Source organism: Callospermophilus lateralis, chromosome 16 (assembly GCF_048772815.1).
Source record: "Callospermophilus lateralis isolate mCalLat2 chromosome 16, mCalLat2.hap1, whole genome shotgun sequence".
In the NCBI taxonomy this organism is placed as follows: Eukaryota; Metazoa; Chordata; class Mammalia; order Rodentia; family Sciuridae; genus Callospermophilus; species Callospermophilus lateralis.
Window position 1 is genome coordinate 88,597,903 of NC_135320.1, and position 18,959 is coordinate 88,616,861.

An 18,959-nucleotide genomic window follows, 5' to 3' on the forward strand; every position below is an offset into this window, starting at 1 on the left:
TCAGGGACAGGAGGATAGGCACGCTTGGGGCAGACATGAATGCAGAGCTCGGTGCCCAGCGGGCAGGGAGGAGAGGGGGCACCAACTGCCTGAAACACGTCAGAGCCATGGCAGATGGAAGGGCACCGAGGAAAAGGCAGAAGTTTCCAGAGCTATGGAGAAGACTGGAGTCAGATGAGCCTGAGTCTGTGCCACAGTGGTGCCACTCACTAGATGCATTAACTGCTGCAAAACGTCTGCCCTAAGCCTCAGTTTCCCCCTTCCACTGGCGAAATCAACACATTATAGGTACAAGATGAAAAGGGCCTGTTCTCTCTTTTAAAAGCGGTGAACCTCTCAGAGAGGAACAAGCATGCCAAAAGGACACGGAGCCAGCTTAAGAAAGCTCCCTCCGGCCTCAGTGCTACAATTTGAGCTATGAGAATGATGGCTGTAAGTGGATTAAAACAATGGATCAACAAAACCCCATGAGTCCACGATGTTACCGGGAAAAAGGTGGGGGGGTGGGGTGGGGATTATGTGAAGAAACTTTGAAATTAGAAAGTGAAAGTGAAAAGAGGAAACACTTGTTTCTGTCTTTCTGGTAGGTAACTTTCAGGCACCCAGACAGCCCAGCAGCAGAGCTGCCAGTCCTAATTTGTAAGAGAAAACTACCTTATAAAGACAGGAGAAATAAGAGAGAATATCATCTTATAAAACTATGATGACATTTTGGAACCAGGCAAAGATGGACAATGGATTTAAAGCCATTAGAGGCATCGGTGGTGCACTGGTTACTATCAAAGGACCAGCTCCCAGAATGTTCTCTCGTGCAAGGAGAATGGGCTGGGTTCAGAGCCTCCTCATCCTACCAACTACGGGACAGTCAGACACCAGGCATCTCTGAGGAAATACAACTTGAAGTTCCAACCTCACCTGTGCAGCATGCTAGGCGAAAACATCTTATCTGACTCCATAAAGCCTGAACGTAAAACTTCCAGTGTAAGGGACAGAGGAACAAATCAACAAGACAAATCCAGAAGGAAAGAAAACCCACAGGAGAACTGGCCTGATCTCTTCCACAAGTCAGTGCCCACCCCCACCCACCCCCCCGGAAAAAAGAATGGCAACAGCTTAAAACCACCTTGAGCGATAGCAACTGCAGGCAAGGAGAGGCCCAGACTACATCTGGGCTAGACCATACTTGATACTGCTTGGGGGCCAAAGAGGCCATTTAATATTATTTGCACATTATAGGCAATAAAAAATTAGTGGAACAGAACATGGACTAGCACTAATTGAACAGCAAGTTACAAAACAATAGTTAGTTTTCAATTTTGATTTAGGAGAAAAACAATCTCACGCACAGGTATTCATGTGTGCATGCTCATTATGAGGTCCAGCAAGATGCACTCCCATTCAGAGTACTGTTTTACACACTTCAACTGCACTCCAGAATGAGTCTCTGTCAACACCACTCCTGCAGTGGAACATGTCTGCCCACAGTCTGTGGGAAATGCCCTTGCCCTCCCAACTTCACAGGGCTGCTCAGCAAGAAGGCGACCATGGTCCTGCCAGGTGCCCATGCCTGGGGGTCACATCACTGTGGCAGTGGGAAGCTGAGTCTGGGACTGGAGCCAAGGGCTGGCAACTGCTGGTGAGCTGGGTGGGTGCCAGGGATGGAGAAAGGATGTCACGTGAGGCACAACATGAGGAAGCTTCAAGGACTAAAACCACAAAGAACACCTGGAGACCTCATTGTACACCAAGCAGGAGACCACAGGGGCACCCAGAAGAGAACAGTGTCCAGTGCTTCAAGTTTGGGGAAAAGATAAAAGGGAATGAGAGCAGTGAGAAAAACACCAGTGGATTTCATCAAAAGAAGTTCACAGATGGTCCCAGAGAAAATGATTTCACAGACGCTGAGGATCTGAGCCAGATGCTAGAAGTTTCCATTGAGGGAAAAAAGATTGAATAATAATAACAGATACAAAGAGTTTTTTGAGGAATTCTGAAATCATCTACAGAAATGTCAGCTTAAAAGCAAATCAAAAAGGACGACGTTTGTATAGGAATCCCCAACCTAGATGTAAAGTGATTGTATTAAGTAGTAACTAATGAAGTCTCCATTATTAGAACTCTAATGTCAAAATTACACGACTTTGAAAATTCTTGGTGTTATCAGAGGTTAAAGAAAATATCACTAGTATTCAAAAGCCACTGAGAGTATCAAAAACACGGATAATTCATTTGACAACCCACAAGGTATCAAAGGGAAGCAGTTCAAACTGCACGATACACAGGACCATGTCCTAAAGGCTATAGTAAATGTGTTCATTTATTTTAGTTTTAGGAACCCAAAACTACAATATCACAAAGATCAAAAACATACCTCACTAAAAACATCAGTCATAAAGAGACTGTTGTGAAATCTCATTAATACAGAATTCATATTGTTTAAATGTTCTGATACAGAGTGAACCATAAGATTAAGAACTTAAGCAGAAATTCTCAGAAGACTGCCACTTCATGGGCTGTTTGCAAATAAGAGACTTTAATTCATGAATGCACTACATGAACTATTTTAAGAATCAAAGAGAATGAAAATAAATAATGAGAGTAAAAAAGAGCCCCAGTCCAGGGGCCCTGTTCAAGTCTGTTTAACTGCCAGCCTGACGCGCAGCTGGGGCAGGGCTGGGCAATGCAGGAAGAACTCAAGACTCCTGTTCACTCTCCCCACATTCTCCTCAGAGGTGCCAGAGTCACCACCTTCCACATCTTGCATTCAGTCTTGGCATTCCACTCTTAGTGCTGGTCCTCTCCCCAAAATAGTCCTATATTATCCAGAGACCAGTGAAGTACACCCACTCTTCTCCCCACAAACAGCCTCCTGTCTTCTTTCAGACCCTGATCGTCTTCCCTGCTGACTATCTCAGATCCTTCACACCTTCTGTCAGATTCATTCCTAAGCGTTGCATATGCTTTGAGGCTGGATGCTACATCATGACCAGGAAGGGTTATCCCAAGAATGCAAGGTTGGTTTGACATGCTGCAATTAATCCTTGAAAGTCATCATGTTAACAAACTAAGATAGAAAGTCCATATGCTCATCTCAAAACACACAAAGCAACTGAGGAAAATCTAACATTCATTCCTGGTTTAAAAAAAAAAAAGAAAACTTAACAATATAAAATAATTATCTTGTAAAGTTATGAAACTGTTTTCAAAGTTAACCAAAGCCTTTTCTACAGCATTTAATGCTTTTTATGCATCTAGTCCCATATCTGCTTCCTTATTTCTATTTCTTGTCTTCAATCTTTCTTCAGGGATGTTATTTATAAAGTAATGATTTTCCATATCCTAGGAAAGCTTTTATGTAATCTGAGATGGACATCAGGTAATTCTGTTTTGTGTATTCCTTGACAAAGCAAGGAAAAAAACCCAGGATATTCAAGTTTGGGCTGACAAAGCCAATAAACTTGGGCTCAGGGAAGGCCACGGTCACTGCCCCTTGCAGCTCAAGATGGCTCCTCAGCCATGTTATCTGGCTTGGATCTTTTGAGTTGCACTCAGGAGTCTTCACTGTGGTCTCCCCTTCTCTCTGACCTCTTCTGTCATTGCCGCCCTTCGGCTCCATTCCTCTTAACACATACAAGCAGCTCATCCCCCTGGTGTTGGCTCTCGCTGCTCTTTGCAAGGTGCCTCCCACCAGTCAGCTGAGGGTAGATGGCCCCTCCTTTGCAAGATAACTTTCAACCTTTTGGTAGTAACAGTCACTTACTGGACATCTGGGATATGCCAGGCATTCTGCTAGGCATGGTTAAAGATGAGAGGATAATATTTTCTGCTTTTGTGAAGCCTGGGCTTTGGTGGGCCAACATCTCCATCATGTGACATTGAGGTGCCAGGAAGCATGCACACCAGAGCGGGAACACAGGGCCTATGTCTGCTTAGCTCCAGGAGGCCTGACGTGCTCCTATGCTGGGTTCTGTGTGGCCTGTCCCACTGTAGGAAGTCCCCTGGGTATACCAAGGGTCCCCTCCAGCTCACTTATGCGTTGAAGTAACTCATCCACTGTGGCAACACTAGGGAAAAGCAAGGGTCATTCCAGGTCTGCTTAAAGCCAAACATGGGGTTTTTCCATTGTGACATTTCTGGAAGCGAGAGATAGAATCATTTTGTTTGATGTAGTCTCTAAACTGCTTTGGATTTTGTAGGAACTAATAATGTCACCTAAATGTCCTTACTCAAAGCAAACATATTTGTTTTCTGTCAGTCATTCTGAATAGCAGATCTAACTCAATTTTCCTATTTGGCAAGAATGCAATAAAAGTACGCATTTTCTCCTACCGTCTGGTTCTTCCCCCACTGTCTGCAGATCAATCATGCTGAATGCAAAGGCACAAAATGGTTTGTAATGACAGATCCCAAGACCTGCCTGGCGCTAAGAAGGTGCCTCAGAATCCCTGGAGATCCCGAAAATGAACCACCAGGTACTTCTCAGCAACAGGGTCACACACTCCAAAGACGTGAGGGTTTCTGAGAATCCTAGCGCTGGGCTGACTACCCCTAGCCTGGGGAAATTCCTGGATGGGCAGGGCTGACGGGTTTATGGATTCCCCACACAGGTATTTCTAGACTTGCCCCTAAATAAGTATTTTAATGCCTAGATTTTTTTTGTTGTTCTGTTTTGTTGGTTTTGTTTTGGGTGCTAGGGATTGAACCCAAGACCTTGCCCATGCTAGGCAAGCTCTGTACCACCGAGCTACGTCGCCAGCCCTCCTGGATTTAATTTTAATTGTATCACAGGTGTTTATGAAAACTCCTTCTCAGGAATCGAGGTACTGCAAATCTGCCACTGGGGCACCTAGAGAGAGCTTACCATGTGCCTGTCTCTGTGAGGAATATCAGAAAGACCCAGAAGTCTTCTTAAGGACACTACAGGCCAGTCTCACAGAAGATCAAAGTCAAGTGCTTGCTCTCTTGAGAAGTGACCTTGGGGAAAGCTCCCCACCCCACAGCATCAGCATCGCCTGGGGACCTGCTGGAGATGTAGCTCCAGGCCCCACTGGACCTGCAGGACTACAGGCTGTGGGGATGGCCTGGCAAGTTGGCTTCCTGGCCTGCCAGGAGATTCTAATGAGGCTACCCTTTACAGCTCTGCCCTTGGCACCGTAGGATGAGCTGTAACATATGACTCACCCCTTGCTACTCTCACTAGGAAAGAAGGGCAAGTCTTCAGAAGGCTTCAATTTTCTTTCTTATTCAGTCATTCAACATTTTCTGAAAGTCCTATGAAAATGTGTGTGTGTGTGTGTGTGTGTGTGTGTGTGTGTCCGCACATGCACACACACAATAGGCTGGCAATGCAGAGACTGGTAGGCTTCATCCTTAGCCTTAATAAACTAACAATACAGTGGGGAAAACTGGCAACTTGGCAGTGATGCTGTTACTCAAATAATGCACTGACCTCAGGACAGCAGAGGGTCACACAGACTGGAAAGGGGCTGCCTCCTCTCACAGAGGGTTAGTGCTGAGGCATCTGGAGACCCTTTCCCTGAAACAGCAAGTGGCAGTCACCCCTGTTTCTTCTCTGCTTATCCATCTCGCATTAGCACAGTCTGATATTTATCTTCGCTGTCAGTTTCTTCTGCCAGAATGTGGCTCTGGGACCCTGTTCACTCTTATGGCCCCAGCATCCAGAATAGGCATGAAACAGTTGCTTACTAGATATCCATGGAAGGAACAAACTGGATGAAATGCTACAGAGGCTCGGATGAACATGTTGATCACAGAGGCACAAGTTCTAACATGTCATGGAACCTCAAGGAACATTCCTTTGGCCTAGCACCTCAAACATCAGTGTGAGATTAGAATTCCACAGGCAGCAGGCTCTCTCCACATCGCTTACTTCTAAATTTCTTATTAAGTTTTGAAATTGTTGAGCAGATTAAAGGATTCCTTTGAAGCTTTTATGCTTAAACTTTGCAGGAAGAAATCCCCTGTCTCTATAACTATCACTGGGACAGATTAGAAATAATTTGGAAGCGAATTGGATTTGCCATTTTGTAAGCTTTTCTTATCTACCAGGGCTAATAGCAGACACTTAACTCCTTACAATAGCCCGGGAGGAGCTGTATCATCTGCTTTTCACAGAATGGAAACTGAGGGCAGAGAGGCCAAAAAGCCTATACACAACCGCTCTATAAATATAGTCTGAATCAATAGAGATTTTGTATCCCACAATGTTTAGAAACTTAGGAAATTATATGTAAAGAGACAGCACGGTATTGTGGAAATAGCACAAGCTTTGGATTCAGACACACCTGGGTCTGAGCTTTAACTTCAACTTAGTAACTGCTTGACCTTGGGCATATTAGTTAATCTCTCTGAGCTACTCAGTAATTTCTACTTGAATAATGCACACTTGTCATCATGAGGAAAGCAACCTGCAAATGCTGCTTGAAAAGTGCTAAATCTCCCAGTGGAACATGAGAGCCTCCTGTATGGCACTTCTCTCTGGCCTCAGTGCCTCAAGGGCATGCCATCCCTGAGCATGGCAGCATACTGGAGGATGGCACAGGGATGTACTGGATAGCCAGGTGCCTGTCATACCTATGCCACTAAATTCCTGGGCTGATTCTTGTCTATCATGCCCAAGCCACCGTGTCCCTCTAAAATACAGAATGCTGACATGGCCCCTGCCTCGCAGGTTGGTGGTGAGGACTACGTGGCTGCAGGTAGAGAACTGGGCATAGCACCCCGAAGCCTCCCCCAGCAGCAGACCAGCTTCTTGCTTGTGTGATTCTGCTCCCTGCTGCTGGAGGGAATCTCGTCCTCATGCCCAGGCCCCTGGGTGAGGACCAGAAACAGGCCCAGCAATGCAGAGCAGCAAACTGCCTTCACTGCAGGTCCTCATGCAGGAGGTGCCAATTCTACCTCCACCAACATCATTGGCCGGTTCCCTCCTGCCAAGACCTTGCTTCAGACAACACCTCCCCCACCCATGCTGCCCTGCTGGGGTAGCCCTGCAGTGCAGTTCCTTGTGACTAATCCAAGCATCTCTCAGTCAAGCTCCTCCAACAGCCCCATCAGTCAGCGTGCCCTGACACTTTGGCATGAGGACCGTAAACAGCAGCCCCAAAGGCTGGGCAGGAGTACACTCTCATTCGAACTCCAGCAGCAGCAGCAGCTCCAAATCCTGCAGTTCCCCATCTTCTCGCTCTCCAGGGTGGGCTCTGGGACGACGGCTCCCATTCATACCTTCCTGACAGCCTGCAGTCTCTGCTCAGGCTGGCCTACCAGTCCCAAGCATCTCAACTTTGTAGGGACAGTCAAGCTGTTCCCATGTACTTATAAACCAACAACCGGAAGGCACCACCATAGGTGGGATGAACACCCATGCAGAATGATCACGCCATGATGCATTTTCCAACGCTGACCAGTGAGGCAGGAAATGGTCCACTCACCACTGTCCTCCTTCATTCCACCAAAATCCCCTCACATAGAAACAAGGCTTTGCAGCACCAAAAAAAAAAAAAAAAAAAAAAAAAAAAAAAGTGCTAAGCTTCCTCCAGACCACTTTCCAAAGCATTCCACATGATAGAAAACACAGAAACCACTTCCAGCCACACACAGCCTTTCCTCTTGGAACAGCACACCCAGGCTACCTTGGGAAGGCTTTGCAGGCACCAGGCAGGCTGGCAGCCTGTCCTGGGCAGACTCACCTTCAGATGGCTGAGGTCCCCGGTCTTGCTGCCCTCGGGGGCGTTGGAGGGCCTGCTCTCCATTCGGGGACGGACGACTTGTCGGAAAGGACTGGACAGGGGGAAGCCGCTCACACTGCTTCCATCTAGGAAACAAGAACAAACGTCACAAGTCAGACCTGAGCTCAAGCTTCTGTTTTTGGCTTTTGTTTTTTAATGTAGGGGTTTTTTTGGTTTTTGTTTCTTCAAAAATGCTAAAAACAGGAAGAGCACTCTGATTTCTGTCCTTACTATTCTACAAAGTGCCCACTCACTCAGGAGAAAATGCCACAGACTGCACAGGTCTCCAAGGCCATGACAAGGCCTTCTCATTCCAACTACTGAAGAGAGGAGCCCAGCTGAATTGGTGAGATTTTAATTATAGTTTTATTATTTTCAAGACTATAAGGAGATGGACTGGGGTTGTAGCTCTGCGGTAGAACGCTTGCCTAGCAAATGTGAAGCACTGGGTTCGATCCTCAGCACCACATAAAAAATTTTAAAATTAAATAAAAGCACTGTGTCCATCTACTACTAAAAAAATATTTTAAAAAATAACATAAAGAGATTATTTTCTAATACATTACTTTCAAGTAGCCAGAGCTCCCTAACAATAACCAGCTGGCAAGGATACCTGTGAGTGCGCCAAGCATGCTAGACTTGTAGCCCAGCAAGGCTCCAAGGTCAGACAGCCCAAGGCAGCCTGTGCAGGAGTTGAACATTAACACTAATTCTGACTTAAGAAGCAGGCAAACCGCAGAGATCAAAGAGCATATGGTAGAAAGAGATGGTAAGATGACAATTTTTAAATGTTACTTGTCTTAAACAAACACCTAAGTAACTTCCTATTAAGAAAGTAAACTTTCTTGGGGCTGGGGTGGTGGCTGAGTGGTAGAGCGCTTGCCAACACATGAAGATGCTGGGTTCAATCCTCAGCACCACATAAAAATAAATAAAGGTATTGTGACCAACTACAACTAAAAAAAATTTTTTTTTTAAAAAAGAAAGTAAAGTTTCTATAAGATGAAGGGCATTTACATTTAATTCATATAAAACAGATATTTCCAAATTCCCAATCACTTAGACCCAAGACCTTATACCTAAAATGTATTTGAAAAACTTATAACTAACCAAGCACAACAGAAATGGCTCGTGATTTAAAAAAAAAAAAAAAAAAAAAAAAACAACTTCTCTTAAACATCATTTGCTAATATATATTCCTGTAAGTAATTCAATTTTCAGGATGTCAAACAATGTTCATCTGAAGTAAGGAAAATTAAATAACTCTCTGTTTAGAGCCTTCAAATCTTCTAAAGCTAGATTACATTTAACAAATTAAAAACAGTCTATTTGAAAGGTTTATTAGACCTTATATTCAAAATAGAATGCAGAAATCAAACATTGAGCATCTATAAAGAAAATTACAAATTGATCTGTTCCCTCCAGAAGTGCCCATAGAAGATGACCGGGAAGACTGAGTGAGCACGTGAGAAAGTTCAAAGAAAATGTAGCTGCCATGCAGGCCTTTATTCAAGCATCAAATGTGAGCAACTGTGGCCCATTTGATGTCCCACGGCAGCTCACACTTCAGGAGATTCTACTCCTGAAACCAACAGTTCAGGCAATTCGGATCCACTGGGCACAGAGACCAACTGGAAAACACAGGCAAAGTTATCCTGAAATCCGTTCAAGCAGTAAAGCACTCACGAGGCAGTGGAGAATCTCAGGGCTAAAGATCTAGCACAAGAGGAGAAAGACCAAGACAGGACCTTGGCAGGGACTTCCCTCTACAGGTATCTGCAAATTCCAGGAGATTGACCAAGAGCCTGAGAGTCTGAGCTCAGGTTCTGACATATTCACGGGGCAATCGTGAATTAAAACAAACAAACAAACAAAAACTGTCATTCATGGAGATGAAGGATGGAAAATGAAGAATGCAGAAGTCACGCTGGGATTCCAAGAACAGCACACTAAGTGAAGAGCAGACCAGAGACAAGGCAGCTCCCACAGTGTGCAGCCAGCTCTGAAAGCCCTCAGCCCCTGCAACAGGAGTTAACAATTCCTGTGCCCAAATGCGTTCCTTGTCACTCCCTGTCCTGCCCCATGTTTTGTCACTTTTGTGGCAACCATCCTTGCTCACCCAGATGTCCCTGAATCTCCATCTCAATCCAGATGCAGCTCTTCCTCAGAGTCTCTCTAGCTGCCCTAACTGAAGCAGGTCCTCCTTCCCCTGCATTCCAGCACCTCTCCGTGCTGAGAGCCAGGCCCTGCTGCTCTCTGCTCCACACACAGGCAGGCTGAGCATAGGGAGCCACCTCTAGGGACTCCATCAGCACCGCAAAAGCACCTTTGGAAATACAGATCTGCAGTGCCCGGCAGCTGGAAAGGTCTGGAACATGTGGGCATTTTGCAAAAAAGTTAGATTTACATCAGAAAATTGCTTCCATTTGGGCACAGACCTTGAAATCTCAAAGAAACTCAAATATCTGTCTTCAAGCTCAGAAAAGCACTAAGAAACCATTCTGTCCTTCTCATACACCAGAATTCTGCTCTCTGATCCAAATGGAGATGGAAGGATGAGGAGCGAGTGAACTGTGAACTGGGCAGGGTCCTGCTCAGGTGCGGGCAGAAGCCAGCATGAGCCTTCAGCCCACAGGAGAGCCATGTGGAGTAGGACAGGGCAGCAGAAGGAGGGTGAGTGATCAGTTAGAAGGATGTGTGACAGGAAACAACTCGCTGGGAATCCAGGGCAGAGCCCCTCCAGCCGGGGCAGGGCTGACACTCCATCATTCGGCCACTTTTTCTGCCAACCTGGGATGTCACAAACAGCATAGAGAAGAGGTTGGGCTGCCAACTAATGGGAAAACAGGTCCAAGAAAGGTAAAGCAGATGAAGGCACCTGCGGAAGGACCAAAGCGTTTGTGGGCTTATCAGAACGGCGGGTGCGTGTGGACGGTATGAGCCCCGTGGAGCAGCGAGAATAAAGTGAGACTTTAGAGTTTCAGAGCTACCACTATGGTGCTCCATTTTCCTATCAACCAGCACCTCTTGGCAATTCAGAAATACCATTTTGAATGCTGAATTCATAGTTTTCTCTTGAATTCAGCCATGTCACAGCCATGATGACAAGGGAGAAGAATGACAGCTGAAAGCAGGAACACGCAGTGAAAAGAAAATACAGGGTCACAATAAAAGCAGCCACACTGGAAGGGGTGACCACGGGGACAGCTAATGTTGGGTCAACTCAAGGAGACTAAGGAAAACTCAAAACTGGCAAGCCCTCACTTCTGGGGGTGCCTGGGGGTGTCTGGAGATTGGCATGAATGTGACCTGGCGTGGGCGGCTACCATCCAATCAGCCTGGGGCCTGGGTAGAACAAACAAAGCAGGGAAAAGGCGATTTCACGCTCTCTCAAAGCTGGGGCACTCTTCCTCTTGCCCTTGGAGTTCAGAACCGTGGGCTCTCTGGACTTGGGACTCCAGGACTTGAGCCAGTGGCCCTCTGTGTTCACAGGCCTTTAGTTCTGGATTGGAGTGACCCCATCAGCTTCCAGGGTCCTGAGGTCTTTGAACTTGGGCTGAGTCACACTCCTGCTGCCCGTGTCCAGTGTGCAGATGGCTGCTGGGGGACTCCTCAGCCTCTGGAAATCCTCTCCAGTTCCTCTACTTACTTGGTGACTCGAATGCCCTTAGCTTGGCAGCATGGGGCACTAGGTGCCCGGCCTCTCACTCCTCACTCCCTGCAAGACACACAGCCTCTTAACAACGCCATAGAAGGGAAAGTGGAGGCTCCGAAAAGATGAGGCACCTGCTCAATACTACAGTCCCTCTGAGGCACGGCCAAAACCAGAACTCATGACCGTCGGCTCTGCTATGACAGAGCACAGCCACCCCAGCACTGAGCACCTGAAGAGCTCCAGTCCAGGTTGCTCCTCAGTACATCATGGGGTCAGGACTGTACAGTAAGCACCCCACCAAGCCTGCTCAGGTCCCCGCTATGGCTTGGCAACCATCTACCTGGGGACCGCGTCCATTTTTGCACACTTCCTCAAGAGTCACTAATGAATAAGCACGAGTATACCTTTTTCTCTTTTGTGACAGGTACCTAAATAAATGAGAATAAAATACATTTACAAAGGCAAAAGGAGGCAACAATCTCTCAGTGGGAGTCTGTCAGAGTATTCTGTTGCAGGTAGAATGTACTTCAAAGATGCTTTCTCATTTATTCATGAAATCCATGGGTGCCCAAAAAAGGCCATCTGGCTATCATAAAATATTCTCAAGAGAACCAAAGCAAAAGAAGCAGTTGGCTAGGAAAATTAGCCTACACTCATCCTGAACTTCCACAGAGAAAGCAGCATGTTCACTCATTCTCTGGAAACTCTGGAATATGCTTAAGGAAGAAAAAATAATGTCTATAGAAACAGTGGCCCTTAATGGACAGTTCCCACCCCCTAGGGGCAGCCTCACCCAGAGACTCCCTCCTTGTGTTGGGCACATGCTGTGATGGGATCAAACATGGCATCCTCTGCCCCACTGCTGGGCATGGAGGCCAACCACCTGAAGAGATGCAATATTTTGGGGTTCCCATCTTGTTCTAAACTCAGATCACAGTGATGCCTGCACATCTCTTGAATACACACACACACACACACACACACACACACACACACACAAACCACTCAGCTTATGGGAGTGAATTCCACTCAATGAAGACATTTTGAAAGTTAAAGGACAGTTTGAGTTCCTTAGGATACAAACACATCTCAGGGGTCTGGAGGAGTGGGGAAAGGGGAAATATCCAAATGAACTTCATCAGACCAAGAGCTAATTTCCCAATGGAAGTCATGAGAAGGCACAAATTCATCTTCCAGGTATTTAAGAAAATTGAACTGCTAAAGCGAGACTCCTGTGCACAGTAGGACTACTGTGTAAGAGGGATGGAGTCCTAGAGACGCTTCAGACAGCACTGAGAGAACTCAACACCAAACACCTTCACCAAGAAGCTCTGGTTCTTCAAGATGAAAGACTTCAAGAACATAATAAATAGTTTCAGAAGGAAGGTCAGACATGTAAACAGAAAAGATAAACACAGAAAAAGGCATGTACACATGAGCTTGAGCCAATTCAACACGTTCCCAACATCTGCAAAGTACAAGGCAACATCACATAAGCAGGAAAAGTTTTGTAAAGGTGTAGCCCTAAAACCTGAGAGCAGACCTCTATCTGGTGTCCCCAATAACAGAGAGAATGTGAAGGTAAGATTCCACGTGGCCACATGCATGGATGTCCACCTCCACATGGTGATCTCACAGGGAGTCCAGCCTGCCCCCTCCAAGGGAAAATAAGAAAACTCATTCTGCAGCCAGGCCCTCTCAAAATAGACACAGGGTAAGATGCGCTCCAAGAGCCAGTTTCCAATTAAGATGGCAGTTGTGTTGGACAGTGACCATCTGAGTAACCGGCCCTACAGGAAACCAACCAAAAAGCACATTCAAACCACTCAATAGCCTGTCAGCAGAAGAACAGTACTGGGAATTCCTCCCCTTCTCAGATGATCAAGACAAAACCTGACTCAACGAGGACTGAGGACTGCGCGAGCACTCAGCTGGACTCAGCCAGAGAGGACAGCTGTGGCACAGGCCCAACAAAAGCACGGCTTTCTCTTCTGCAGAAACCTTCAGGGAAGTGGTGGTCTCGGGGTCCACCTGACCAAGAAGGGCAGCTCAGACTGACCCAGGCACTTACAAAAGATGCCCTTTTCTGATATTTTTACTAAACTGTGTGTGTTGGGGGCAGGAATTCTGCACTTAAAGCTGGCACCCGAGCAGTCTCTCAAAGCACCTAGCACACAGCAAATAAGGAAAACAGGATTTGACCAGTAAATGAATAACCTAATGTAATCTGCTAGTTGCCATGTGATGACAAGTGTCTCCTGACACAAAGGTGACCAGGCACACCTCCTGGGCCATCATTCACAAGGATGGTGATGCCAGACTCTCCCTGAAGTCATACAATGTGACAGCATGGAACTGTACACATTGATAGAAAAGCACCTAATGAAAAAGAGAGGAATGGATGATTTTGCGAATGAATGACCAGGAACCAACTGCGACCATCTTTCTGGTAAAGAGAGAAAGGTGGGTCATTTCTAGGCTTCCAATCCAAGGATTCTTTTTTAAGAAACCACTAATATAAATCTTGTATTTGTGGAATCTGAATGGATTGCTTTGGCAAGTAATGAGCTCCTTGACACTAGAACTGACTGGTCAGGAGGAAGATGACTTCTTAACCAAGAACTTACAGGAAGGAGAACAGGCCGACACCCAAGGTAGACTGGATTGCTTTCATCCTTTTGTCTCCAGCTGAAAGCCACCAGTCATCCACAGCACTGACATCCCTAGCCAGGCCTCTCCCTGCTTATGCAAAGGCATGCAGTCAATCACTGCCTGAGGTCCTGGAGGGTCAAAAGGCAAGAGGCCTGAGTTCCAATCCCAGATATGCCCAAGCAACCTGCTGGAGGGAGACCTAGGCGTAGGATGAGGGGCCCGGTTTCACCAACCCTGCCCCTCTGGTCTTGGGATGCGACAGATGCCACTAAGTACAGACAGCAATGTGTTACTGTCTAGGAGTGCTGCCTTCACTGTCTCCATTCAGCAAAGAACTGAAGAAGAGGAACAGAAATGGCAAGCAAGAAGTAGACTTACTGCAAAGAGACAGAGACACAGAAACAGACTTCTCAGAAGAGAAGGCCCCAGGGCTGGGAGTCTGGTGGGAGAGTTTGGGCCTGTTCTTTTATGGTCTCTGCAATTTCTTCCTTTCCTTATCTCCTCCCTGTCCACACGCTCCTCACTGTATTGATTAGTGCCCTCTCTGTCCACAAATCTGTGTTAGTTTATCTATTGGGTCCCCCAGAGAGGAACATGAGTACAAAAGTGTCTGTCTGACTAGGTCCCCTGCTTATGTCCTTTAGCACTTTATTTTAACTACCTTTATTTTATGTATTAACTTACTTGTTTATTATTTTAATGTGGGTTGAACCCAGTGCCCCACATGCTAGGTAAGTGCTCTACCACTGAACTACAAACCCAGCCCTCCATGAGCACTCTGGTCAAGCAGGAAGCTGACCTCCTCAGAAGGTCCTTTCCATGCCCCTTTGTTCCAGCCCTGCCCCGACCTCCTCCCCTGCCCTTCCCTGACTGCCCACACCCTCCTCCATCTTCCTCACAAGGATCTCAGCAGCACCAACCCTGCTCCCCTCTGGGTCTCCTTTCTCTCTATCTTGTTTATATGTGTCACTCCATTCTTACTGGAAGAGAAACACAAACAAATGAGCATCGATTCCACAAAATTAATTCAAGATGGCTCATAGGACTAACTGCATCAACTCTCCAAAGGAAGCCACAGAAATAGCTCAATTAGCATATGTTATTTGGGGATAAAAATCAGGGAAACAAAACCAGAGCACTGTCAGTTTGAGATTAAAGTCCAGTGCTTCTTTCATATGATAATAAAGGGGCACAGTGGTGTCAGGCCTAACAGTGACACTTGGTTGCTCTCCTTTTAGAAACCAGAAATTCAAAGGACAGGCTAAATGTTCTCTGCACAGCAGTACTGAGCACTGCTATCCCTAAGAAAGGAAAGTCATTACTTCTTCATTAAGCAATCAGCCAAGAGGATGTGGGAAAAAAGGTGCACTTATACATTACCAGTGGGACTGAAAATTAGTGCAATCCCTCTTGAAAGCGGTAAGGAGATTCCTCAAAAGACTAGGAATGGAACCACCAGGGGATCCAGCTGTCCCAGTCTTTGGTTTATCTTAAAGATCTAAAATCAGCTTACTACAGGGATGCAATCACTTCAATGTTTATGGCAGCACAATTCACAGTAGCCAACTCACAGCCCAGATGCCCTTCTACAGATGAACGGGTCAAGAAAATGTGGTGTATCTACACAATGGAGTTCTCCTCCGCCAGAAAGAAGAAGAAAACAATGTTATTTGCCAATAAATGTGTGGCAGCAGAGAAAGTATATAGTTCAAGAGAACATCATGCTTAGTGAAATAAGAGAGGCCCCCAAAATAAAGCATCGAAAGTTTTCTCTCATATGTAGAAGCTCAAGCAAAAGAAGGCGGGGTGGGGGTGTCTGGATATCACAAAGATAAAAGGAAGATCAGTGGAGTAGGAGACCTATAAGGAAGGAGAAGGAAGGGAAGCAGAAGAAAATAAGTTCTAGGCTGGGGCTGGAGTTCAGTGGCAAAGTGCTTGCCTAGCCTGCAGGAGGCACTAGGTTCGATCCTCACCACAACATAAAAATAAAATAAAATAAAATAAAATAAAGGCATTCTATCTATCTACAACTACAAAAAAAAAAGAAAGAAAAAAGAAAAGAAGTACTAAATTTAACAAGATCGTGTCATATGCATATATAAATGTACTAAAGGGAATTTCACTTTCATGTATGTACAGAAAGCACTACTCAGAAGTCAATAAATAAAGGAACCCTGTTGAGTCCTGCCCTCCTCTACTGCTCACCCCACCTTCAGCTTGGCCCTGTGCTCAGCCCAGCGTCGCATGCCTCACAGCCAGCACTGGGGGCTCACTTGGGCAGCTGTTTCTCTCTCCCATAAGCCTTGTGTGATGTAATTGACACAGGAGCCACCAGAGAAATGCATTAAAACTTAGAGTAATTAAAATCACATAAAATTATTGGTCAGTGTATTAGAAGCACCATCCACATCTCAAGTGCCAAGGTCACATGTAGCCAGTCACATTCTGTACAGCACTTAATGGTCATTCCTGCAGTCAAGGGAGCTCCATGGGAGGGCACTGCATAGGCAGGATACTGGACTTGGGGACCAGTGACTCACTGTGCTCCTCAAGCACAATTCCAAGAGCAGCAGAGCGCAGGGAACAAGACTGCTGAATTTGCAGAACTAGCCTGCTTTCTAAAACCCACACAAAAGGGGAGGAGACTATTCTAAATCCTTTTCCAGATTGGAAGAGAACACAAATAATTACTAAACTTAAAACTTCAGGATGTAGGCTAGGGTACAGCTTAGTGGTAGGGCACTTGCCTATCAGATGCATGGACCAGGAGCGCAGCACCTGGGGAGACTGGCAGCACTGGGCAGTGGTGACAAGCTGAGGGAGGACAGCTCACACACATGGTTGGGGAGGAGAGAGAAGGAGGAGGAGGAGGAGGAGAAGAACCACTTTGAACACCACTTAGCTGTAAATATTGTAAAAAATGTTTATAATATAACTAAAATATCTAGAAATAAACCTGGTAAAGTACTATAAAACCTTTATAGAGACAATAGAAAATACTGAAAGACAAATAAGGGACATACAATATTCATAGATAGGAAGACCGTGTATCATGAAAATGTCATTTTTCCCAAAAACTCAACCATTGATTCCATGCAGTCCAAAATAATACTCTAATAGACTACTTTGACAAACTGATTCTAAAACTCTTAAGGAAAATCAAAGAGCAAAGAATATCCAGAAGATACCACTCAATCACCTAGTCAGGAGACTTGCCCTACCAGACTTCAGAGCTCATCATCACAGGGAATGCGGACTAAATGGCCCCTGGCCCTGCTGGCAGAAGTCCAGGATGTGAGAATGAGTAAGAGGAAGACAGTCTCCACCAGGGGTTCCCAAACTGTACTGTGCGTCAGAATCCTTTGGGAGGGCTGGGGATGTGGCTCGAGCGGTAGCGCGCTCGCCTGGCATGCGTGCGGCCCGGGTTCGATCCTCAGCACCACATACAAACAAAGATGTTGTGTCTGCCGATAACTAAAAAATAAATATTAAAATTCTTTCTCTCTCTCTCTCCCTCTCTCACTCTCTCTTTAAAAAAAAAAAAAAAGAATCCTTTGGGATACTGAAAGCAAATTAAATCACAATGTCTATGCTGGGAGCCAGGCAAGCATTGTGAAGACTCTAGCTGATCCCAGTATCCAGAAAGGTAAGAGTGCCTACAGTCTACACCCGCAGTAAAGGAGAGGGTGTGGTAAAGCATTGATTCAGTTCTTCTGGAAGATATACAAAATGAGGGAAGGGCGGGACAACGAGGCCAAATGGTCGGGAGAGAGACCATGTGAGCCACATGAGAGACTCTGTCCTGAGAGCAGTGGAGACCCATGGCAAGGGCTAGAAAGAGGGGCCGAATCAGATTCCACCTCAGGAGAGGCTGGGGGTGCTCAGTGGTAGGCAGAGCGCTGGCCTAGCATGTGCCAGGCACTGGGTTCATCCTCAGCACCACATAAAGATAAAGTAAATAAATAAAATAAAAGGTATTATGTCCATCTACAACTGAAAAATAAAATCTTTTAAAAAAAGAAATACGACCGTGGCCACCGTACTGAAGATAGTGGCAGAAGTAAAGGCAGCAGCTGGAGGTAGTCAGACAATGGCCCCAGGAAGCTGAGCTGCAGCAGTGGCTACAGTGAGAGCAGAGGCAGCAGGTACAGGGAGAAGGGCGGGGGTGCCCAGAAAGCAGAAGGGCCCACCTCGGTGTAATCTGAGCCTAGCCATCGGGGAGCCGACCTGCATAGGTGGCCAGCCTTCACCCCCTCCTCTCTGGATTCAAGGCTCTCAAATCCTTGCTCCCCAACACCTCCCTAATCACCTCATGAGGAGCACCATTGAAAAAGGCTACAGTAAGAACAGCAAGATCAATGGCCAAAGGACTTCCGCCCTGGCCGCCCGTTGCTGATGAATGACAAACACCCGGATCTCCATGCCACCCTGATGAGTAGGAGGTTATTCTGCAACTCAAATTTAAATCAAAAGGCTGAGTCAAGGGGAGGGGGTTGTTGTGGCTCAGCAGCTGAGCGTTCACCTAGCACGTGTGAGGCCCTGGGTTTGATCCTCAGCACTACATAAAAATAAATAAAATAAAGGTATTGTGTACAACTACAACTAAAAAAATAAATTTTTTTTCAAAAAAGGCTGAGTCATCCTTCCCAGCTGAAGGGCAAATGGTGCGTAGGGGATAAGTGCACCTCACAGGTCACTAACAGGAGTCTTGGGCAGGAATCCAGCTTGGGGTGCCTTGAGGCTCTGTATCTATGCAAGGCCAGTGCTCAGAGATGTGCCTCAAGAGCAGCAGGGTGGCAGGACAGGGTGGCAGGAGCAGGCTGACCTTTCCCTCAGCTGAGCTGCGTGCTGTGAAATCACTGTCTGAGTCAGAAGGCTGGGAGGTGGCCCGGGCTGAACACGACGGC

The 18,959-nt window shown here is 46.2% G+C and overlaps 1 protein-coding gene across 2 annotated transcripts in view; it reads right to left on the reverse strand.

Annotated features, from left to right (window-relative positions):
• Nucleotides 1-18,959, reverse strand: part of Trappc9 (trafficking protein particle complex subunit 9) — a 510,720-nt gene that overhangs the window by 345,675 nt on the left and 146,086 nt on the right. For both annotated transcript variants that reach the window (XM_076835401.2, XM_076835399.2), the window contains exon 17: nt 7,707-7,831. In XM_076835401.2, coding sequence (XP_076691516.1) covers nt 7,707-7,831 — 125 coding nt within the window. The remainder of the gene's footprint in view (nt 1-7,706; nt 7,832-18,959) is intronic.